Source organism: Rhamphochromis sp. 'chilingali' (genome assembly GCF_963969265.1).
Source record: "Rhamphochromis sp. 'chilingali' genome assembly, chromosome: 7".
Taxonomy (NCBI): Eukaryota; Metazoa; Chordata; class Actinopteri; order Cichliformes; family Cichlidae; genus Rhamphochromis; species Rhamphochromis sp. 'chilingali'.
Window position 1 is genome coordinate 1,316,724 of NC_137934.1, and position 23,444 is coordinate 1,340,167.

The 23,444-nt window shown below is 45.4% G+C and overlaps 2 protein-coding genes across 5 annotated transcripts; both read left to right on the forward strand.

The window, feature by feature from the left end:
• The first annotated feature begins 375 nt into the window (after positions 1-375).
• cUnh1orf53 (chromosome Un C1orf53 homolog) lies at positions 376-9,666 on the forward strand. Its single transcript, XM_080886495.1, has 3 exons — positions 376-843; positions 2,473-2,574; positions 3,793-9,666. Exons 1-3 carry the CDS (start codon positions 556-558, stop codon positions 3,862-3,864), a joined length of 462 nt encoding a protein of 153 aa, XP_080742621.1. The 5' UTR covers positions 376-555; the 3' UTR covers positions 3,865-9,666.
• Positions 3,809-23,064, forward strand: lhx9 (LIM homeobox 9). 4 transcript variants are annotated; one of them, XM_080886492.1, is made up of 6 exons: positions 3,809-3,885; positions 13,180-13,418; positions 14,188-14,390; positions 15,290-15,648; positions 18,557-18,759; positions 19,387-21,512. In XM_080886492.1, the coding sequence occupies exons 2-6, from the start codon at positions 13,239-13,241 to the stop codon at positions 19,639-19,641; spliced, it is 1,200 nt and encodes a 399-aa protein (XP_080742618.1). In that variant the 5' UTR covers positions 3,809-3,885; positions 13,180-13,238; the 3' UTR covers positions 19,642-21,512. The 4 variants fall into 4 exon arrangements, with proteins under 4 accessions (XP_080742618.1, XP_080742617.1, XP_080742619.1 ...); XM_080886491.1 differs by lacking the exon at positions 3,809-3,885 and adding an exon at positions 9,677-9,814; XM_080886493.1 differs by lacking the exon at positions 3,809-3,885 and having other exon boundaries at positions 9,827-13,418; positions 15,293-15,648.
• The last annotated feature ends 380 nt before the right edge of the window (positions 23,065-23,444 follow it).

Here is a 23,444-nt window from a genome sequence, read left to right on the forward strand (position 1 = left end):
GAAGGTCCTGGGTTCAGTTCCACCACAGACCTGTCCAGGGTGTGCTCTCCGTCTTGACCTAAGAGGGGGTTCGGCTCCATGACCCTGACAGAAGTGGGTGGATGAGTTCTTTAATAGAAAGCTAATTGTAGTCCCATGAAATAGATGTTGCATGTTTACCCCCATGCTATAGCAGAGGCTACAGAAAACAAGGCCTCAGTTTATCGGTGTGACACTGAATAATAACGCTCCGGCAGGTCACCACTTTTTCATTCAGGATTTGTGGGTTTTGGTGATCTTTCTAACAGTGGACTTGTACCTCCGTGTAGTGGCAGCTTTCTAACAGCAGAGGCGCTGCACGAGCCGGTGGGTCGGAGTTACGTGACGGTCACATTGGTGGCACGTGACCAGGGGCCGATGAGGAAGTAAAACACTTTCTGTGCAGCAACGTGGGGAGAGGCTGGATTTGAACAGTGTAGATAACATGAGCAGGGAAAGGCGCATTCGCGTTTCTTTCCTCACACAGTGTCACAGTTGTTCTCTTAATAAAAGCCGCTCCCTGCTTGTAACCTGCAGATGGTTTATCGCAGAAGCATGTTTCGCAAAAACTTCCCGAGTAAAGCGTTTGTCTGCAGACTCGTTCTTCTCTGCTTCCACTTGAATAAACGACTCGTAGCGATGTCGATGCCAAAGCTGTCGGGAGAAAGCTCCGAGCCACCGGCGAACAGCGGCGCGTCACAGATCGACGAAGGCACGACAGCAGCAGACGTCAGCGACGCGGGGGGCGAAAACGACCCCTCCTCCGCGGGAAAGTTCACAGAGGGCGAGATGGCCATCCACAGAATCCATAGACTAGCGTGTGCGGTAAGATGCATCACTGAGACAGCCAATCGTGTCATGTAGCACAATCGGACCGCAGATCCACGGGTGATTAATTACACGCGCTTTACAGAGAAATGATGATAATTCTGGGACAGATGATGATGCAGATGATGAGATATTCACAGTTTTCTGCGTTATTCTGAAAATGTTTCACAATCTGTAATCATAGGTTTCTGCAGATTGATGAACCTCTGCCTGTGTTTGATTCTGAGAAACTCTGCCTCTCTAAGACGCTCTCTTTATACCCACTCATGTCACTGAGCTGCTGCCAGTTGACCTGATTACTGATAAATGTTGTTTCTTTTTAGCTCCTCTTACTTTTCAGGCTCCAACATTTTTGTTGGAATAGTTTTTTTTATTAGTCTTTTCTCTTAAACACAGTAACAAGTTAAAATCTGACGTCAATAATCTGGAACAATACCAGCATAATGTTTTCAAACTGGCCACCGTGTGTTAGCAGCACGATAACCTGGCAGCTACGATGCATCTCCTTCCTGTTCCCAGGGCGGTGCCCCCAACCCTCCTCCACGTCCCCCGAGCCCTTAACCAAGTGACATTTAGGAAGATGAAACCACTGATGATTTTTGACTCAGTCTTTCCATTCTAACCCGAGATAAACATCTTAATTATTTTGCAGTGAAAGTGTAGGTATTGGAAAGAGGTACGAAACGGCGCCTGAACGTAGGAGGTGTCTGTGTCCACCTGTTATTGTTGTGAACTTTCACACAGAGGAGAATACCTGCCCGCTGCCCCAAAGAAATGATGCTGATTGTTTGTGCTAGATCCATCATATTCACCAAATCTCACTTGCTCTTCCATGGAGCAGAACCAGCGAGCTGTGCTGATGACAGCGGTGAATAGGTGTCATCCGCGTGCCTTTAGGCTTATCTGTTGTAAATATTGTGCTTCGGAGTGTGGATGAAGTTGAGGCAAGTTGGCCGCGACCTGAGGAGAGCGGTAGGGCCTGGGTGGGAAAAGTACAATACAGAGGGGGCCCAGCTATGCCAGCTTCACTATGTGGCCTTGCAATGGCATGTGAAATGACAAGCCGTGTCACCAAAGGGCCTGGGGCCTTTTTCCCTTTGTGGCCTGTCAAAGCTCACCAACTAGTGGCTCTCAGTTTGAAACAGACTGAGAGATGACATTTTGGAACTTCCTAAGGGATGGAGAGGAGTTCAGGCTTTTTCCACTTACAGAAGGTGTTTTTGTGCCTATGCAAGACGAATAACTGCACCAAATAAAACAACGACTGTCTGTAAAGTTGATTTTTCACCATCCTGAAAATTGTCAGAACGACGTGCAGGTTTCAGGGCTACCAGCGGATTAGTCATAGCGTATTCTCACTACTGAATTGCACGCTAATTAATTAGTAATATCTTAAGAATGAGGGTGTCTTACATCTGTTTCTATGCTCAGAGGTCACCCAGTCCTCCTTCTCGTTGAACCACAGCAATCTGTCTCTGCATACGTTCTTAGGCACTATTTTTCTTGCAGGCGTCCTTGTGTTTGGGTGAGTATATGTATCGTATGTATTTCTGTGTGCACGGTTCACATCCCGCCACGTGTTTGTGTGTCGCTCTAATTGAATGGTAATATCTTCATTATGCTCAGGCAAAGAAGCAGATGTACGTTGACCCTTCCAGCGGGTATAAGGTGTTCACAGAGTATGCCCACCTTCAGAGAGGGAAGTGCTGCGGCAGCGCGTGCAGACACGTGAGCTCTTTGTTTTTACTGGTTTTTCTCCCTGTTTTTGTCCTCTGCCGTGTTTTTCCCACCCTGCACGTTTGATCCTGTCTGTTTCCAACGGTAACCGACCTCGTTTGTAAACCGTGGTTCTGCCAGAGCAGTTTTGACCAATGTTCGTCATTTATTTTCAGCACAAAACATGAAACGAAAGCAGGTTTGGTGGGTTGGAGCTTCCATGGTGTTGTAGAGGATGAGCTAACAGGGCTAATGACGCTGTGTGTTAGTTTCCAGGCTGCTTTCTGTACGTGGATGGAACCAAATAGAAGTAAAACGAAATAGATGGTCCAGTACGTTGCATCAAAATATGAAAGGGCACAAACATGTAAACTGTCTTTATAACAGCACCTTTCAAGGTAAGGATCACAAAGTGCTGCACACCAACAATCCACAACAAACACAACAGCCTATACAAAGAAGGATCGATGTTTTAAACAGTTAGTGCCGTCTACAGTCTCCTTCGGTCTTCAGGTTAGAGCGAAGAACCTCCGACGCCGTCAAAGACCTGCACGTTTTATATGGATGCACGGCTTCGCTACAACAATCAGAGCTCTGATCGCCGAGCTCGAGGACCGAGGAGCCTCACGGTCGCATTTTGGACAGCAAGTGAGACCAACGCACGCTGAATTAGTCCAGTCTGAGGACACGAAGGCATCATAATAATAATCCTTCCTGACGGTTCAGCTGAGATCACAGCAGTAAATATGGTTAAGATCAAATTCTAGGTTTGACTCTGTGACACAGACTTGAGACGTGAGCGTGACATTAGCAGAAAGGCTCATCTGCTCAGAGTTTGGGGATCTATTTTCTCAGCATCATTCCTGACCTCTGCTGGTTTCAAGTTTCCAGACTAAGGATCGGTGATGGTGAAATGCAAAGCTGAGCGGTTCATCCGTGTGTAACAAACCAACTACACAGACGTGTTGTGGGTTTTCTGACGGTGTCAGCCCCGCTCTGCTCATATCTGCTTTGCTCTGTCCCACCGAGTCTCGTTGTCCACTCTCCATCCCTGCTCTGGGTTTTGCTTTCGCCCCGTCCCATCCCATTCCGTCTTCCCCCCTGTCCTTATCCGACTCGTCCTTTTTTCCTTTGCTCGATCTGCTTCTCATGTGTCGTTCTCAGTGTGACTAAAGCTCTGCTCCACATGCAGCTGTTAACCGGCGCTAATTTATCTCTCGTCTCCCCCAGTGTCCATATGGCCAAGTCAACGTGAAGGACCCCGCCACGAAGAAGCGGTTCAATTCCCTGTTTTACGTGTAGACCTAACAGCCTCGTGCCAAGGTAACGCGCTAGGAGCCTGTTTGGAATGGAAGCCACCGCACATTGCTTGTCTTCTGCCTGTCGTTATTTGGACTACTTGAGTCATTTTTTTCTTTTAGCCGTGTAATAAATGATGAAATATGGGTAGTGTCTGTGCAATACCTATCTCTTATGAATCACAACTATTCTTAGGATTATTTTCATTCTGGCAAAATGGGAAAGGAGGAGAACGGATTTGTTCACTAGACCCTCATGCAAACCAGCCTTTTATCACATTTTTGTTTTGTTCTGTTTTGCAGATACTTGTTTTTTCCTCTCAGTGTCCAGTGAAATGCCTTTGAGCCTCATTTTTTCTTTTCTCTTCAAGAGTATTTAATATTTTGTAGTATTCTGCTCTTCTGATGCATTTACAAGGGTTGTGGGAGTATGGAGATGAAAAACTGAGAGTGCATTTTAGATCTTTGCCCTCCAGATAAAGGGCATATAAGCGAAAGTAACTGTAAGATAGTCAGATGGAGTCTTGTGCTCTTTTGCTTCGCATCGCTTGTTATTTTTTTTCTCTCCCAAACGTACGACTGCATGAATATTAGCATCATTTACACACCACAAGTGCTTGACTGAACTGTCTACCTTTGACTGAGATACTGTGTTGTTAAAAATAGGAAGGTGCCAGGGGTCAGCCCTCACACTTGGCTGCGCTGCTTTTACACCACTTGATGGAATCAGGCTGTTAGCAAACATGCCACGGACATCAACAGCAGCCCTCCCCACCGGACTTGCAGCTCAGCCTCCTGGCAACACTCGGCTACAGTGCAGCTCCCCGCGGCTGCTCTCCTGAGCCGCAGCCTAATGAACTCCTGGGCCCTCTCATCCCAGGACTGCAATAGATCAGCTCGGCGCTCACCAGCTCGCTTAGACGCACACATGCGCAGGCAGGCTCGCTCCATCGCAACACTGCGTGGCTCCTAATAGGCCGATATAGAATAAAGGTTGCACTTGACCGCGCGCTTCGTAGCCCTGAGTGATAGCGCTAGGTAAGGTCAAGCGCTCGTATAGAACTACCTATGCCGTGGAAAGATGCGGCGCTTGATTTGCGAGTGCATGTGGGTAGGCGGCGTGACGCCTCCGGGCGCTCGCCGGAAACCCAACGCGCACGCTCGTCCTTCTCCGCCCGATTGGGCAAACGGCATCGCCATGAGAGGATGTGTCTTTTCCTCGGCAGGTGGGTCCCAAAGGCAAGTGCTTAGCGATCGGAGCAAAGCCCTGTGAGCGGCTGCAAGGAGATCGGTGATCCCGACAGTGCTGGGGAGGACAGGTTCTGGGGACGCGTCGTCAGGCGGGATGAGAGGCGAGTTTATTTGGTGTTATTCTAAACCGAGGCAGCGGAGCGTGCGGCAGCAACATTTCTACAGCGGGACGGCGAAGGTGTCACACTCATCAAGTACCTGGGCCCGCTTGCCTGCCGCGGCTCTGCCGGTTTTGCCTAGGGACTCGTCTGTCACATTAAAGTAGATGCATTGCCATTCAGGGCCTCGGCGGTCCCGCAGCCTGACCATGAAATAGGCCAACTTTCATGTCTGCCTCATCCCTCCACGTCTTCCCAATCCAGTGATGGCACAGTTTGAATTTTTTCCCCTCCATCATCTTCCAGCCTAGCAGTTTGTGACTGAGACGCAAACAGCACACCTTCCACAGATTAGCAGAGAAATGCACTCCGGTTACTAATTCATCCTTAATTCATTAGCGTTGATTGAGTAGCCTGTGAAGTGCACTGGGACAATGAGAGAGAGCGTTCAGCTAGTTTCTGTGTTTAATCACTGAAACAAATTAATTTATCTAACGTTGATTAAAGTCCCGCCTTTTATTTGGGTTGTCTCTGGGTTGAGCTGCACCACGATCATTTTCTCTTTTACCCACAGTGCACATGTGCTCCCAGCAGCCGGTTAGACACGTGAGGCGACTCTCTCAGGCGTTTTGGACTGAACATGTCGGACCCTCAGCTGGAGCATATGCTGTACTGGAGCAGAGTGGCAGCTATACGCCGTGTGCCTTTCTGCAGGATGATGGCACTAGCTGCAGAGAAAGAGCGAGCTGTCCAGTTTGGATCTGTGACCAGACGTGCTCCAGTCACAACCAGTTGACAGGCCAAGCAGCAGCCCCCACCCCCATCGCACCCCATCTCAAAGGGGCACAGCAGCCCCGCGGCCAGTGGCCCCGACCACAGTCGGTTACAGCGTCTCCATCACTGCTGGCCGGAGCAGCCAGGAACTGACACAAGGTTGGCAGGGAAAAAAACTTAAGTGTCAGCCATATGATGGCTGAAAGGAACATCAGTCTCAGCAATTGGCCAGGCACCGCTCAGTATGCCTGCCTGCGTGTGTGTGTGTGTGTGTCTTGATATTGAAGCAGCATTTGAGCAGCCCCTACATCAACGTCTGGTCGTTCTACACAGACAATGTCAGCTCGCCTCGGGGCAGCAGCCTCCACAGTGGTCATATGGACAACCACATCCCTGTGGTAGAATTAGTGATAAAAAACACACATGGCCACTGAGTGACAGTCAGCGCACCAGATTCCTTTGGACAGACAGGGCTGCAAATAGCACAGAGGAGCAGTTTCTCCCTCAGACCGCAACTGGTGGTCAGGCTCATGCCAGGCCGAGCCGCGGTCGCCAGATGAGCCCAGATAAAAGCAGAGTCGGGGGCAGTCAAAGGCACTTAAGCGCCCAAGGAGCACTTTGGCCTGTTTATTTCCCTCCTGGTTTTGCATCGCCGCAGTCGTTCGTGATTTCTCATCTGCGCTTTGGACCCGACGTGTCGCCGCTTTCTTCAGCTGTCACGCCGTCTAACCTCCAGCTCGCTTCACATTACGCCGTCTTCTGACTCTGTGTCCTCGCTCACTGAAGTAGAAAGACGGCGCTTGTTTGACAGCAAAACGATATTTACTAACCCTCTCCTCGCAAACGCTGCTCTGCCCCATAAGGTTATGTAGTGATAAATAACATCCATCTATTATGTTTCCATGTCCTTTCTAGTGTGTCCAGATACGGACTAATACACGCACCATTCCCCAGAAGGATACCGTGTCCCCAGAGGTGCTGGGGGTGGGTGGGGTGCATGTAGTGGTAGCTGTTCTGGAGGCAGGGAGGGGAGGCAGGCAGCAGTTGGTGTGCAGAGAGCAGCGGCTCAGGCTGGCTAGTTAAGAGCTTCTCTTTCCTATCCTCCATCTGCCAGGGACTGGGGTTGTGATTTGAGCTCCAGCAGAGCAGAGCAGGGAGGAGATCGAAGGAGGGGTGGATGGCGAGAGGGAGGGGGGGGGAGCGTTGCTTGGAAGAGGCAGAAAAGGGAAAGTGGTAGAAGCAGGATGAGGCGGGGGAGAAATGACCAGCAGGAGGAGACGTGGAGATTCTCGTATTATCCTCTGTGTCGTTATTTTCTTAAAATCGCCGTTCAGCATTTCGCCTCTTTATGAGACGCCGCCGGGGGGGCGTTTCCCCTGTTTTGTGCATTTCTGACATGGCCTCTGCTTCAATAATTACAAAGTCACGTCCACTGTGAGTTTGTAAATATTTCCAGGATGTCTCACCATCCAGCCACCCAGGCTCATGAGACTGGGATACAGCTTTACAGTGCTTCACTCCTCCCTCTGTTCCTCCTCCTCGCCTCACCCTCTCCCTTCCCTTCCCACCCCTTTCCTTCATTCTGTCAGCGTTTAGCCCGTGGTTCCCTGCACCTCACTGGATCCTGGGAGAGCCTTCCCACCGCCTCCTCCTCTTCCTTGCTTCTCTCCTACTCCTTGCCTCCTCGCCTCCACCACCTCTCCTAGGCTCCTTTTCTGGCCATGCTTTGGGAGTGACTGAGAGCTCCCTCTGTGAGACTGAGTGTCACTTGAGGTGACCCAGAAATGATAACTCCAGATGAACTCTGGATGTGTGGTAATCTAACCACCGTGCCCTACAGCAGAGAGGAGCCAGGCACTCGGGGAGGTGCGGGGGTGGGCGGGGGACAGCCAGGCGACCTGCTTGGCGCTGTAGCCGCGGTTTCGCCGATTTAACCAAGCGCGCTGCAGCGCCTGTCTGGGTATCGTGCTCCTAGCACGCTGTGTGTGCGCTCCGTGTTGTGCTACGCTGTGAAATAGATCTCAGTGTTGTTGCATTATTGATGAGATACACTGTGATGTCAACCCAGGCTGAAGGAGCAAAGCAAAATGACTGTTAGCAGTGTGGCACGTGATCATTTATGCCAGCGGTGCAGAGGTGTAATTAACTGTCACCCTTTGCTCCAGCCCCGGTGCTCGTTCACACAATATTCTATTCACTCGTAGTCAATTGAAACGAGTCCATCCGTGCACGGCGCGCCGCTCCGTGGGGAGCACGAGCACGTTTGGGTTATCCTGTTGTTTTTCTGGATGACCTCCCTTTCTCGTGTTAAAGATGAACGTGCACTTCAGGAGGAGCTGAGCGCTCCTTAAACGCTTTTCATTCTCGTACCGGTGATACCGTTTAATGCGCGATTGTCAGTTTGCATTTCAGGTGGAGAATAATAAGAAAGTAAGAAACCTCGCGCTCCTTGTACTTACCTCTTAAATTGAGAAAATACGGCCTCATTAAGAGAGACACAACCAAACCATCCTCAAAACATAAACACTATTAATATTTACTAAAATCTTGACATTATTAATTATTGGTGAATTTTTCATCAGCCTTTCTTTTTTTCATTAGATGTTGCAACACAAGGCCACACAAGGCAAGTGTGGAAGTCTACTTCCTGGCTGAACAGACTTATTATTGCTTTGAATTTTTATGAAGTTTGTCAGCTCAGCTCCTCAGAAAAGGATCCGGGCGTGCAGTGTGCCAGACACATATGTCTTTTTTGTCTTATTTGTGTTTGTAATGAAATGCATCAATAAAATTAGACTAAAAAGTGCGGTGGGAGACACGTGTCGTCTTGTTTTAATGGATCGCACATTTTTATTATTCGTTTGTCGTCACGAAAATATGAAATCAAGGAAGTCAGAGAAGGGGGGAGGCGGGGGGAACAAAAAACTGCGACCTTTCCTAATAGGCAACCCTCCGCTGTTTTGGTCCAGTACCCACATGATTCAAATGCGCACAATTCGTCAATTAATGAGCACTTTTATTTTGAAAATGGCTTCGATTTGGTATTTGGTTATTCAATACCAAAACATTTTCCCCTCCAGGCGTGTGTTGCTGCGCTCCCTATCTTTGTCAGATTTGATTGATCCAGTTTGACTTTACACCCTAATTATTTATTCACACAAACCTCTCCAGCCAGTGAGCCTGTAACCGTGCTCAGCTCACCTCAGTCTCCTATAATACGATCGGTGTGTGTATATATATATTTAAAAATAAAAGGTAAAGAAGCTATGATGCATTTTGGGATTATAACTGTTTAGGCCCAGATGTGCTTGGAGCCAGCTTTCATTTCCGATCTGTGCAGACGCTGGCTTATTCATAGGTGCGTAACATGAATAACAATAATGATAACCGTGCAGGAGCTGGATTCATTTACAGCACAGGCTAAGTTGGGGTGTTTAAAGGACAAATACATATTTAATTGTTGAAAAGTCCCTACATTTTATTTTATACAGTGATAGTTTTATTGTTTCATTTGGAGACCACCGACTTCACCACTTTAATTCAGAAGCACATCACAGATTATAACCTACATGCTGAGTAGGCCATTGGCTCATGGCTCCCCGTTTTCTGTGTGCTGCGGTGTGTTGAGGGCCGTCTGCCTACGAGAGAGGAATATTTAAATGTCTTGTGTTTTAATTGACGCCCGAACTAGAACTGTAAGCTCAGAAACGAGGAACAGCCCCCCATCTACCGGCAGCCTCTCCTCTGTCTCCTCTGCACACTGCGCACAGTCCGGAGCGGCTCAGTCTGCGCGCTGCACAGGGATCTCACTCTCACACTGCACAGCCGCAGGTAAGACTTTTTTCCATAGCTATTTATTCTTGAGGGCAACGCTTATAATAATAATAATAATAATAATAATAATAATAATATTAGTAACACAGAGAGGGCTTTGGGGGGGGAAACGAAAGGAGAAGCGGGCAGCGTGTGAAGCAATGCGCGACAGATCTGACGCGTGATAAAGACAGTGACATGGGTGATTTTGTCCAGGATAAAAGCGCAGATTTTATCGATCGGTGTGTGTTTAAAAAAAACTTATAAATTTTTTTCTTATTATTTTTTCCTGTTTGCCTAAATCAGTCTCGATTATGCACATAAATAATAGATTGGAGTTTGCACGCCAGTAAAATCGTGCGAAACACAAATGTACGCGTTTTATGAAAATACAGGCAAAATGTCGCTGTGTGCGTGATTGTGATATTATTATTATTATTTTCATTTTCATTATGTATTTGACAAACGTCAGTGGCCCACTGAGCCGACTCTCAAACAGAAATGCTGACACTGGATTTTTGTGCTTTAGTGCTTTTCCAAAGCCTTAAAATAAATTCAATTCCTTAAAAAATAACAATAATAATAAATTAATCTTTAACTTGGATAAATCACTCTCACTGACTAAAGCGGGAATGACACACAAAATCACTGTTTTATTTCCTACCGGTTTTTTTAAAGACACTTTAAAAATACTGACGGTGTTATAGATTTAAAAAAAAAAAGATATTTCAAAATAAAAGTGACTTTTTTTTCGTTTTGTAAAAAAAAAAATACATATATATAGTTTGGTCAAAATCCGGAGTGAAATAAAAAGACAATCAGACAAATAAAACGCTTCAAGAATATATGTTTTAAATACAGAAAAAACAAAATAAACCAAACAGCAGCTACAAAGACCCCCCCCCCTCGCCCCCCCCCCCTCCCCTTGGTGTTCACTGACACATTGGTAAACGCTCTTCAGTCATATTAAATGTCACTGCTGGAGGCAACGGGCCACAACGGCGTTATTTATCGACATTAAGGCTTTCATTAATAATAATAATAATAAAATTTTCTTTAAAAACTTCTTCATATTCAAAACACACCCTTTTGCCTAATTCGCAGAGAAGACGCAGAATGGCAGGAAAACTGCTGTTAAGATTAAAAATCGCACACAGAGCTGAGCTTATCGTTCCACTCGGGGCGTCTTTGTCCAGGTGAAATGAAATCCTCGTGTCCTTTTTGAGTGCCCCTTTTCCCCCCACCACTCTGCGGCTGGTGCCGGGACACTGCAGAGCGCAAATGAGCGTTATGGGTTTGACAACAGCTGCACGTCCAGCCCGTCCAGGAGGGTTCAAGCCTCGTCTTATAGCGCTGCTATCAAGGGGCCTCCAATTAAAGCCAACACAACTTCGCGTGTGTGTGTGTGCGTGCGCGCGTGTGTGTGTGTGCGCGCTTGCGGTGAGGTGGATGGGTGGTGGGAGGTTCACGTGATAATGTAACACGTCTTGAGATGAAGCATCCACACCTGCAAACCTCCCCGAGCTTTGCTAAATCTATTAACGGGACTGATGTTTGTCTGTTGTTTGTGAAAAATAATGCCGTCATCGATCTTACAAAGACCACAGCTCGCTGGCATGGATCCAGCTGGAAGGTCACGCGGCCAAAATCTCCAATTAATGAACAAATTAATTAAAAAAATATAGTTTTGTTGTCACCAGGTCTGCACTGCATACAGGAAGCGGAACGCGTTTTATTTCCTGGCTTTATTATTTGGGCAACAAAGCTTTCCACACCCTTTTAAAACTGACACAGATCGTTATTGCAGCCCCCCCTGCGCCCTGCGTAAAGCAGACCATCTTTGGAGATAGGGATGGAATTTTAAAAAGCATGAATTTCTAAAAATATGCAATAGCTGGTTGAGGTTTCCCTGTGGCGACCACCAACTGGAGGTCTCTCTCTCATCTCGCCTTTACTTCCACGTTGCTGCTTATAAAGCCCGTAAGAAGAAAAGCAGAAAGAAAGAGAAACACACAAACAAATGAAATGCGGAGACTACACAGTTCTCGCTGCTGTCAGATCAACTCTCCAGCAGGTAAACAAGGTTTTGGCCTAATTCAGCAGACAGAGAAAAGACGAAGGGCCGCGTTAATGAATCCTTGACAGTGGATAATGACTGCTTCAAAAGAGCGTTTAAAAGAGGGAGAGAGAGATTTCTATACATGTAAGCGTGCAGCGAGCTGTTCGGGTTATCTGAGTAAGGAGGCTGTCGTTACCTGGGATACATTTTATTCATTAATTAATTCAGTTTTTAATCAAATCTCATTCATTTGGGCTGAAAACAAATCACATTGTTTCAAAAATGTTCAATTGAACCTGTCCCCGCCCTCTAGCCTATCACTGATCACTGCCCCGCCCAGACAGAATATTTATGTCACACACTGTGTGTGTGTGTGTGTGTGTGTGTGTGTGTGTGTGTGTGTGTGTGTGTGTGTGTGTGTGTGTGTGTGTGTGTGTGTGTGTGTGTTGGGGACCAAACCAAACACTCGGTCTGGTCCAGCTCGCACTTCCCAAAAACTCTGACCAACCAAAGTTTTATTAGAAAGTGTCTTTAAGCGACACCCCGTGAGACACGTGTTTATTCCCACTTGTGAGGCGTCCGGTGAAACCACGGAGGGCCTCGGTCGCCTGCTTGGGATGCAGATGATTTCATAAATAAATCTAATATATTTGCACCGACTTTGTGCAGCTTACGTTCCCGTCGTCTCGCCTTTAAATGGCAGAACAAACGTAATGAAAATGTCAGTACCATAAAGCAGTGGTCCAGAGTCGGGGGGTTTTGAGGGGAGAGTGATATCTCTTTGTTGCTGAATAGAAATCAGCGGCGATGCAGGGAGAGAGAGAGATGGGGAGAGAGAGGGAGGGAGGGAGAGAGGAACTCCTCCTACCAAATTATTCAGACTGGGCCGGCTCTGCTCTCTTCACAAATAGGACACGGTTCTCAAATCCAGGCAGTCCCAACCTGACCTCCAAGCACCGAGGAGCCCCGGACTGGGAAACTGGGAGAGAGAGAGAGAGATCACCAAAAAGAAACAACAACACACAAAAAAACTTTGTGTCATTATTTTGGCCAGTGTTCACACTCCCTCCCCTCCTCCCTCCTCAAACTCCACCACCACTTCCACACCGGCCTGTCGCATCATTTGGACTATATGTTGTTTTTTTTGGGTTTTTTTCCTGGAGGAGAGACATTCACAGGAAGAAGGAGAGCTCCTCCTGCCCCACTCACGCTGTAGTTTCTTCGTTTTGTCCTTTTTCTTCCCGTTGCTTCTGCTGAGGAGGTGATCTGAATCTCTGGGGTTGTGTCTATTTTTTCCTTCTTCTTCCTTGTGCCTCTTTTTTAGAGCCTCAGAGCCCATTTGGATGCGCTGAGAGAGCGGGGCGCAGCGCTGCAGTGCATTATATGGAAGTTGTGGGCTGCAAGACAGAGGCAGGCAGTTGCACGTTGCGTCCAGGACCTGGAGCCATGCTTTTCCACGGGATCTCCGGGGATCACATCCAAGGAATCATGGAGGAGATGGAGAGAAGGTCGAAAACGGAGTCACGCCTGGCGAAGGGCATGCAGCTGAACGGAAGAGAGTCGGTAAGAGCCAGGCCGAGCCGTGTGTGAAATAATGGCTAAAAAGTCGCGTTAGTCTCACTTACCGCAAGACCGAAAAACGGCACGTTAACGTGCCCGGAAACGTGCAGACATTTGGGTGGTAAGTAGGAGGCCAGTGAGGAGGATTCTCGTCTTTATCCAAATTATTCCATTGGATATGATAGATTTCATAGCAGCAGTATTCTTTTAATGGCTGCGTCTTCTTCTTCTGCACAAAAATAATTGGCGTGAACGACAGCTTTTAATTCTGGTGTCGTTATTTCTAAATATATTTAAAGCACCGTTTTAGTCTTGTCATCAAATAAAACAAACATTAATGTCGGCGTATTATTTCTCTGACAGCGTTTTGCATTTTCAGTTTCATATTTGCAAATAGAAGCCGACCTGATTTTTTTTTTTAAATTAAAAATGATTAATTTTAGCATTTTAAATTTATTCGTAGATGGATTTAATTTCAAAACACGAACATCATCTGTATTTTTCCTTCATACGTATAATAGGTAAATAGGCTTAATTCATAGACGCGTTGTTCCATAAGTAAGAGCTATTTGCACATCAAGCTGCTGTAGCATAACTGAGGGTTTCACAGGCAGCTTTCAGCTTTCCAGGTTTAAAAAAGAAAAGTTGAATTTTATGGCCAGCATTTCGTTTTTTTGCTTTTCTTCTTTTAAGCACAATGTTGTGACGATTTTCCCAGCAGTGGTTTGAAGCAGTCAGCTGCCATGAGCCTTGTTTTCCTTCTTTGTCCCAGAACATGCCTTCTATGAGCCCAGAGAAGCCAGCCCTGTGTGCCGGCTGTGGCGGCAAGATTTCGGATAGATACTACCTCCTGGCCGTGGACAAACAGTGGCACCTGCGGTGCCTCAAATGCTGTGAATGTAAACTAGCGCTGGAGTCGGAGCTAACGTGTTTTGCCAAGGATGGGAGTATCTATTGCAAGGAGGATTACTACAGGTAAGAAAACTGAAAGTTTAGCGTTTCAGTTTTACGGGCTTGCTCCTAAAATCGTGTGTCCCTCTTTCCCCTCTGTAACCTAAACCCAAATCTACTGACCCAGTTCGACAGTGACCTATTTATATATGATATTAGTTTCCAGCTCTTAAATAACCATTTTAGCAATCATTGTGAGCAGTCAGCGTTAGCCCTTCATCAACAGGCTGCCAGGCCTCGGACCGAAAAACATCCCAGCTGTCACTAACGTGGGCTGCCTGCTGTTAACCGGGAATAAGTTTTAACAATGAAACTGTGCTTTCTCTCTGTAGCTTGGTGTGTAATGCAAACACGAACTTAATGCATAAGTCACCTTCTTATCCAAACTCTTATTATTATTTAATTATTATTATGTTAAAGTAATATGAGAGTAGCTCCAGAAAAACAGCTGGACAAAAATGTCCTATCCTATATTCTTAACGCACATTTTTACGGCACTGCTTCGGCTCAGGCCGGGATGCTGTTAGTTACGCTCTGTAATTATTACAAACTTGTGTATTTACCTTCTGATAGTGTTGCTGAACATATGCTTGTATTATTCGTGTGTCGGAGGAAAGCAAACGGGCTAGCGTTCGTGGGTTTTATTGTCGAGGTTGTGTAGCGACTCTGCGCGCACATGTACACACCCAGTTCTGGGCCAGATGTGGCTATCAGAATGCAACCTCAAAATATAGGCCTGCTTTAGTGATCCTGTGCAGGACGCTGGAGCCACGCTAAGGCGCATGGAGGCCGCTTAAATAAGGCAGGCCTTACTTTTAGCTCGTGACACTGCGGGTTATATTTTAGTTTTTAGTCCCCCCCCCGTGCTGTTTGTCCACTCTGGTCTTTATGGATGAGGAGTCTTGACTGTGTGTCTGTTCCAGAAGGTTCTCCGTGCAGAGGTGCGCGCGTTGCCACCTCGGGATATCGGCCTCGGAGATGGTGATGCGAGCGCGCGACTCCGTGTACCACCTGAGCTGCTTCACGTGCACCACTTGCAACAAGACCCTGACCACGGGCGATCATTTCGGCATGAAGGACAGCCTAGTGTACTGCCGACTCCACTTCGAGACGCTGGTGCAGGGGCCGGACTACCACCCCCAGCTCAACTTCGCCGAGCTGGCAGCCAAGGGAGGCGGCCTCACTCTACCCTACTTCAACGGCACCGGGACGGCACAGAAGGGAAGGCCACGCAAGAGGAAGAGTCCGGCCATGGGGATAGATATACCGAGCTACAACACAGGTGAGACAGCTGAGCTGCTCGGAGCTTCATTTCACATCGAAAAACAACAACGACGACGACGACGCGCTCACAATAAAAAAAAACCCTTTTTAGTTTTGGTGTGGAATCGCTCACATCTGCTTGAAGTTTTAGTGCATGGATGTTTCCAGCAGAAGAGGACAGTGAAACCAGGAAAAACATGCCGAGCTATAATGTTGTCATCACACACAAACCTATGAAATTAAACATTAAGCAGATTCTCGCGAACATTAAGGAAACACCAGTTTAGGAACCCTCCGCTGCACAGTGAGCGACTGAAATGATAAAGGCTGTCAAACGGTGCTGCCTTAATTAATCTTTTTCCTCTTTCCATTTCTTTCCTTAAAAAAAAACAAAAAAAACAAAATCGAGTGAATCAGAAAAAATCCAGCGAAATCTCGCAAATTCGTTTTTTTGATGGGCAGTTGCATTTTTTTCTGTCGCTTTTTAGTTGTAGTCGGGCCCTTCAGTATCCCCTCTGTAACACGCCTATTATTTCAATAAATGAAATGGATGCACTCGTTGCCTTGTTGGGTGCCTCGTAGTAAATGCACGTGAACGTCTTGCACCGGCGCTCCGAGCTGCGGGCTAATTGATCCGTCCACGCGCGCGTCTTTTACGCATCATTTCCGCCAACAGAATGATCGAAAGTTGACCTCGCCGCCGACCTGCTCATCGACTTTTATAATTAGAACGAATTTAGGTCATAACACGTGAAAAACAACGCGTTTGAATGGAGTAAACGTAATATAGAAAATAAATCGTGGACAAAAAAATGTCCGAATATTCCGCGTGTTTCACTTTTATGCGAGAAACAAAAAAATAAATTTAAAAAACCGCTGGAAAGCGCAAATGAAGCCAGTGTTAAACGCAGGTTTCACGTAAAATGCTGCACTGGATCGTCGAATGTTATAAGCCGACCCCGGCCCTCCCTGCAGTGTCCCCATTTTGTTCTTGCTTTCTGCGAATTAGTGTGCGGTTGAGAAAGTTTGGCATTGTGCGCCAAGTTTCCTGTGTTCCTAGTGAATGGGTAGGAATAGGGGTAATCTGCGCGTTAATTGTTCTTTGTTAATTGAAGGTGACGTTGGAATCCCTGGCCTCCCGTGCGGCGGTCAGCACAGTTCTCAGGGACAGAGCAGCGCCGCGCAGAGGGGCCTGCTGCAGGGAGAGGCCAGGGGCTGAAAACACAGCACCGTACAGTCAGCGCTCCGGTTAAATGAGCTTCGGTTTGTTATTCCTAAACACAATTCTAGGGGATTATGCAAATTCCAGTTTCTCACTGATGCTCTAATAGGAAAAAAGCCATTGTAGTCCCGTGATTTTGTTTCTGTAGTAAGAATAAGAGATTACGCTTATTCTGCCAAAGCGTTATAACAGAGGACAAGTTAAAATAAAATAGAAATAAAATCCACGCTCACAGAAAAAGGCCCAAAGCGCAGTTACAGTGATGTCCATGTGAATTAATTGGTATGCTCCGCAGACACAATAAAAGTCCCAGAGGGAATATAATCGTGTTCATTTGGGACTCGAGTGGAAACACCATCAATTTTTAAAAGGATATTTTTGTTTTTAGCCACATGTAATTAATTTAAACGTTAAAATGTTAAAATGAGCTCACAAATGAGAGATTTTATTTTATGTTTTAAAATTAAATTAAAACGGCATCAACTGAAATAAATATACATGCGCATATATATTTATTTCAAAGCACTCTTTTGCCTCCACTGGGCTCTGCATTACGAACACACTTTTATAGCATCACTGTGTTGTTCATATAAGTGGCTGCACAGATCAGCAGGCTCTTATTCATAACAAATAGGAAGAGGTTTTGTTTGAGGTTTTTGTTCCTGCTTTTGCAGCACATCCATGTTTGTTTTCACCAGGGAAAGGTGTGTGAGTCTGCTGTGGATTCCACAGCAAAGCTGGTCTTGTTTGGATACAGAGACCCCTAGTGGGTAATATCTAGTTAAACACGAGCCAGTGAAGACTGGAACAGAAGAGCACAAATGTCAGTGATTGTTAGGTTAAAGCTGGATATTCAAACATAATGAAAGCCTTTCACACGTATCAGCATCGCTGTTCTTCTTTTAAATGATGTGTAATTTAGCCCCAAAATGGCTCAACAGGACACACTTTAGAATTGAGAAATCCTACATTTCTATATTTTTGCTGCTTTTGCAGCCACGTAAAAGATTCAGATACTTTAGACGTGCTTTCCTGAAAACACTTCTTTTATGTGAGGATCAAAATAAATACATTTTCATTGTATGTTTTTAGACAAAATCTCATAAAGTCTGGGACAATAAAAAAAATCAAATTGTGTTTGAAAAAAGCCTTTTTTCTCGCAGTGACAAGCAACACTGCTAAGCAGCGCCTGCGTTTAATTTACTGGATCCGTTTTAAGTATTTTACACACTAAGCTACTGACAAATGAGGCCCATTAGGCCTATTAGTCTTTGCAAACACAAGCAGAAAGGATTTAGCCCCGTCCCAGCGTACAGTTAAAATTCATCATTTTGCTGTTTTTTGTTTCAGATCTGCTCACGCAGACACGAGCCGCACGCCGCGGTTTACTTTCCTTTTAGCCGGTTCAGTCAGCTTCTCGGCTTGTTGAGGATTTTAATTGTTATCAGCACTTTGACGATACGCCGTGATGACACAGAACAGCTGTTTCTGCCTTAGCCTGTCAGTGGAAATCTTTTGTCTCTTTTTTCATCAGCGTCAGTTGGAAATCACTGGAATGAAGCTGTTTTCTTATGGTTATAGCGGTGCTAGTGGCCTGGGGCACAGTGCAAATGAAGTCTGACACAGAGGGCTGTTTATCCAAATGTAAACTGACCTGCCGAAGTTTCTTTTTTAAAGCCCGCCTCACGCTCTGCCCTCTCTTCAGGCTGTAACGAGAACGACACCGATCACTTGGACCGGGACCAGCAGGCCTACCCTCCGACGCAGAAGACCAAACGCATGCGGACCTCCTTCAAGCACCATCAGCTGCGGACAATGAAATCCTACTTTGCCATCAACCACAACCCCGATGCCAAGGACTTAAAGCAGCTGGCCCAGAAAACAGGCCTCACTAAGAGAGTCCTACAGGTAAGCAGAGTCATTGCTCCTACTAAAGTCGCTCACCCCACCTGTGTGTCTGCACGCCACTCCTCCTCCTCATTGACACCAAAGTGATCATTGATGTCGTCATCTTTTTTAGTTTTGCTTTCTTTTGTTGGTCCATTCAGTCATTAGATGTATATCCAAGGGGTTTATCTGGAATTTGTAGATGTTGTTTCTTTCTTTCTTTTTCTTTCTTTTGGAGGGAAAGAAAGGAGAAAGCAGTTAACTTTTATATTGCTAACTTTGTTAGTAGCCAGAGTGCACTTTTACTTTAGAAGAGAGAAAAAAGGTGTAATGAAAGTCTCACAGTTAAAAACAACCAAATCAACCAAATCAGTAAATTGTAGCATTTTGTTTTGATTTGCTATAAAAATCCACATTCTTGTATTGAGTGTTCAGCACAGACTCACTGGTTCATTGTTACCTTGCCCCTTAAGCCCCAACTAATGTATCATACAAAGATTCATATACTTGAGACAACTTTGAAACAGTAACAGCTGTGATAACTTGACTTGTAAGCTAATGTACACATGATCTGATACTTTCTTTAAAAAAGAAAAGAAAGTTCCTTAAAGCACTAAAAGTAAAAGCCACATTGGGATTGGTTTGCAGGTTTGGTTCCAAAACGCAAGAGCCAAATTCAGAAGGAACGTTTTGCGACAGGAGAATGGAGGTGTTGATAAGGCTGATGGCACCTCACTCCCTCCGCCCTCATCCGACAGTGGGGCCCTGACCCCCCCCTCCAGCGCGGCCACACTAACAGACCTGACAAACCCCTCTATCACTGTAGTGACCTCCGTCACCTCTAGTTTGGACAGCCATGATTCGGGGAGCCCTTCGCAAACTACCTTGACAAACCTTTTCTAACAAGCTATCTCTAGCAGACTGATTCTGTTTGGGTTTGTTTCCCCTTTTTCTTTCTTTTACTTTTCTTTCTTTGTTTTCTTTCTTCAGTTTCACATTTTATTTTTTTAAAGTGACACCTTTAAGTCAAGCAGAGACAGCTCCTTGGAACACAAAGTGCTGCACTGTGCACGCAAACAAGAGCAACAAGAGCAACAAGCAGCAGCGACCGCATTAAGACACGAGGAAACCATTTTAATGTGTAGCATTTGAAACTGCAGATGCAGAGATTGACTCGGGATGGGACGTTTTTGGAGGCGAAGGCTTTAGGAAGGAAAAAAAGTTTGCCTGGAAAACTTAATTTGTACATTTGTCTTGAATTCTGGTTAAAAAAAGAGTGAAAACGGGCCCTCCTTAATTTATGCTTAATTGGTCAATTTTAAAATCCTACCGCTATTTCGCCCTCAGATTCCTGTACATGTATGCACTGTGTTCGCACTCTCCGATTTAAACATTTTGTTTCTGTTTTGGACTCATTTGGGAAAAATAAACTTGTAGAATGTTCTGTATATGGGTAACTCCAGAAAACAGGCTTTAATTATTTCCGAATGTTTCGGTCTTAAAGACCGAGTTGGATGGAATCAGAGCTGCACGTGAGAAAAAGAAGACGAAGGAGAAAAATGTGCAGATAGGAAACTTTACTGTGACGAGGAGAGAGAAGCAAATCCCTCAATCTGTACAGTGGTAACTGTTCAACGTGTGATGTCGTCACCTTTTCGACAATTAGAAACCGGCCAGAGAAATTCTGATTGGAGAGCAGTTAACGATTGTTTTCACGACGGAGCACTTTTTGGTTTTTTGCCTTTTTTTTGTCGTTGTCTTGTTGGCCTCACGGATTAACCACGGATAAAAAGCCTGGTGAGCGTAGATCCACAGCTAAACTCGATTGCACAGTGACAATATACTGCCCAGTGAAAAGTGCATTATTGTTTTTATCATGTTGCTCAGGGTAACGATGTGATCTTGGGGAAAAAAGAACAGAGCAGGGCGAGGGGCGAAGCGGCCGCGACGTAGATTTGTAGAGCTGACATGAACATTCAAATGACCTCACATAGGTGGAGTCGTGAGAGGCAGCCAGCGGGAAATCGCTGTCCGTGTGTTCTCCTTTCCGGCCGTATATTTCTGCTTTGTTTAACGACACTTGCCACTGAACAGACCAAAAAAAGGGAAAAAGAAAAACCACCACGTTTCTTCTGGCTGAAAGGTAGAGAGCGAGAGAAAAGGAAAGGGCGAGCAAATCTTCAATGGAGTCGACGCATTTCGTCGTGAGCGGGCGTCACGGTTTGTTCTGTCGGGGGCAAAGGTGGCGCCCCCGATCTACTCGATGGAGTAGATGCCTAACTCAGTTCTTCTATGTGCCTTACGCTATAACTTGGGAGAAGTTTGTGAAATTCAGGATCTATGTGTTCTTTGTTAACTGATTCACATCCTTTTTGGCGCCTCACTAGTTTTGTACTGTTTTGCATCTTATCTCCGAAGATCTTTTTATGGTGTATCCTGTTAAAAAGGGGGCAGCGATGTCACAGAAAGCATTTGTGCACTCTTTCAGATATAGTTGGGTAATCCGAGAACCTTATATATTGATCTTCGTGTTAATAGTTGAGTACAGTAAGTGTTCTATCAAGATTGTCCATGTTTCCCTGTTTCTTGACAAAGATGGTGTATAGAAACTATTTCCCCTTAAATATTTATGGACCAAACGGTTGTTATATATCTTATTAAATTTGTGTGAATAAAAAAAAATACTTTGCTTTAAATGGGTTTTTATTTTTCATTACACTCGCCATTGTTCTGTTCTTTCTTGGATACAGTTGTTTTTTTTTTTTAGTTTTGTTTCTCACATCAACAAACGAGAAAGCATTCAGTTATTAATGACCAGTTAAACGTCCTCATTTTTGCCTCCATTTTTAATTTCTACTTCCTCTTTTATGATGTTTATGGTTTTAACGTAATGCCCCATGGATTTGCATCTAAACCCTGCAGTCGAAAATATGAAATTGCTTTTTAATGCATGAACATGGCTTTAAATTTTAAATTAAAGGAATGCTGCAAAGCATATATTGATTTCTATCTATATATATATATATATATTTATGCATAACATATTGGTAAACCTAAAATGAAGTAAGAGTAAATGCAGACCGCGTAAAGCCAGGTTGCTCTGTAGTTAATATATTCTTACTCTATCATTTCTTTCAGGGAGAACAAATCTTGGGGCATTACAGCCATACATCCCGACGTTTGAAAATTCCCTAAAGTATTAAGAGAAGGGGAAAACTTTGATGGGAAATCCTCACCATTGAAGACAAAGACAATATTAGCATAAGATTAGAGCGTAATGAGAGCGAAAGGGCAACCGACAGCAACAACAACATAAAAGATTAAAACCCCCAAACCTGTTTCAGTTGCAAATGTACAACAGGTGATTTTTGTTTTGCTTAAAGTTTGTCCATCAGCGGAGGAGACCCCCCAACCCCAACCCCCCACCGTGTATGATATTTATGATGTGAACGCAAATCTTTCTGTACTGGAGTGGTTCAATGCACAAAAGTGATAATAAAATGTAACATAGTGTAGAGAAAAACAGAAGAGGCAGAACGTGATTCAACACACACACCTGCACACGCTACAGGGTCTACACTCACACACGCACACACACGTGCGCGCGCGCTGCTGCCCCCGTGCACCTCATCCAAGAACCAGCTTGCTAAATAGAAGTTTTCTTTTGTCACGAGTGTCATTTGGTAAACACGCGGCCTCCTTGAAACTCGGCAGCAGCAGGATGCCCATCAAATATGATGAGTGTATGAAGAGGACTGCAGAGCTGGAGCTTTGCCATCTGGCTGCACCGAGGGAAGGAAGTGAAAAGGAAAAAGAAGAGATTCTCATTTTGCATGCACCTCGTCATCTTGTTAACATTTTTTCCTTGAGATGTATATTATTATTATTTCCTTTGATTTACTGTATGATTTATTGTCAGCTGCAAAAATAAAGCATATGAAAATCAAGTCCCCGAAGCACATGCGGTACCTCACGTGGGAAAAAACACTCCAAATGTCACAGTGAGGACATTGATAGCACTGCTTCAAGCTCATTTGTTCTTGACATTCAGCTTGCTGTCAAGGGTGAAGCGTTGCTGCTTTCTTACCTCGTCGCTGTGGATATTTATGAAAGCGGCAGATCTCCAGTGTCTCGCAACATTCCTAAATATTTCGCTCGGACGCCCGAGATTCCTGCTTTTCCATGTGTGTATGTCTAAAAAAAGCCAAACCATATTTATGGTGTACTGCCGTTGTTTCAGCTCTATTCCAGTGATATAAAATTATTTATTCATTTGAACACGTGATTGTTTTTGTAATAAAGGATAAAAACAACCAATCAACCTCATACTGACCAGTGTGATTTACGCCACATGAGATATCGTGTGGACCGTCTACTATAGGCAAGAATTCCACCTCATAGGTGTGCTGTGTGCGTACTTTGTGTAAAAGGAGGATACACACGCCATATAAAGAAGGTATGTTGTGGAAAGGGGGAAAAAACATGCACAAAGAAAGGAGGAGGAGGGGAGAGAGAGACTGGAGCCACATGGGGACCAGTAAACAGGCTGGTGTTGAATTCCAACAATGTGGAAAACAGCAAACACTTCAGTCAGTCCAAGAGGAAACCTCAGTCACTGGGGTGCCTGTGCTGCGCTGTGGCAGCGGGGCTGTGTTCCACAGGTCTGACGGGAGGACGGTGGGCGGGTTGACACCGCAGAGCTACAG

What these genes read in the sequence shown, in the direction of transcription:
- cUnh1orf53 (XM_080886495.1), top strand. Translation starts at nt 556, where the DNA reads ATGGTTTATCGCAGAAGCATGTTTCGCAAAAACTTCCCGAGTAAAGCG. An exon ending in TCCATAGACTAGCGTGTGCG is followed by an intron (nt 844 to 2,472) that starts GTAAGATGCATC and finishes CATTATGCTCAG; the next exon opens with GCAAAGAAGCAGATGTACGT. An exon ending in GCGGCAGCGCGTGCAGACAC is followed by an intron (nt 2,575 to 3,792) that starts GTGAGCTCTTTG and finishes CGTCTCCCCCAG; the next exon opens with TGTCCATATGGCCAAGTCAA.
- lhx9 (XM_080886492.1), top strand. Translation starts at nt 13,239, where the DNA reads ATGGAAGTTGTGGGCTGCAAGACAGAGGCAGGCAGTTGCACGTTGCGT. An exon ending in AGCTGAACGGAAGAGAGTCG is followed by an intron (nt 13,419 to 14,187) that starts GTAAGAGCCAGG and finishes TCTTTGTCCCAG; the next exon opens with AACATGCCTTCTATGAGCCC. An exon ending in TGCAAGGAGGATTACTACAG is followed by an intron (nt 14,391 to 15,289) that starts GTAAGAAAACTG and finishes TGTCTGTTCCAG; the next exon opens with AAGGTTCTCCGTGCAGAGGT.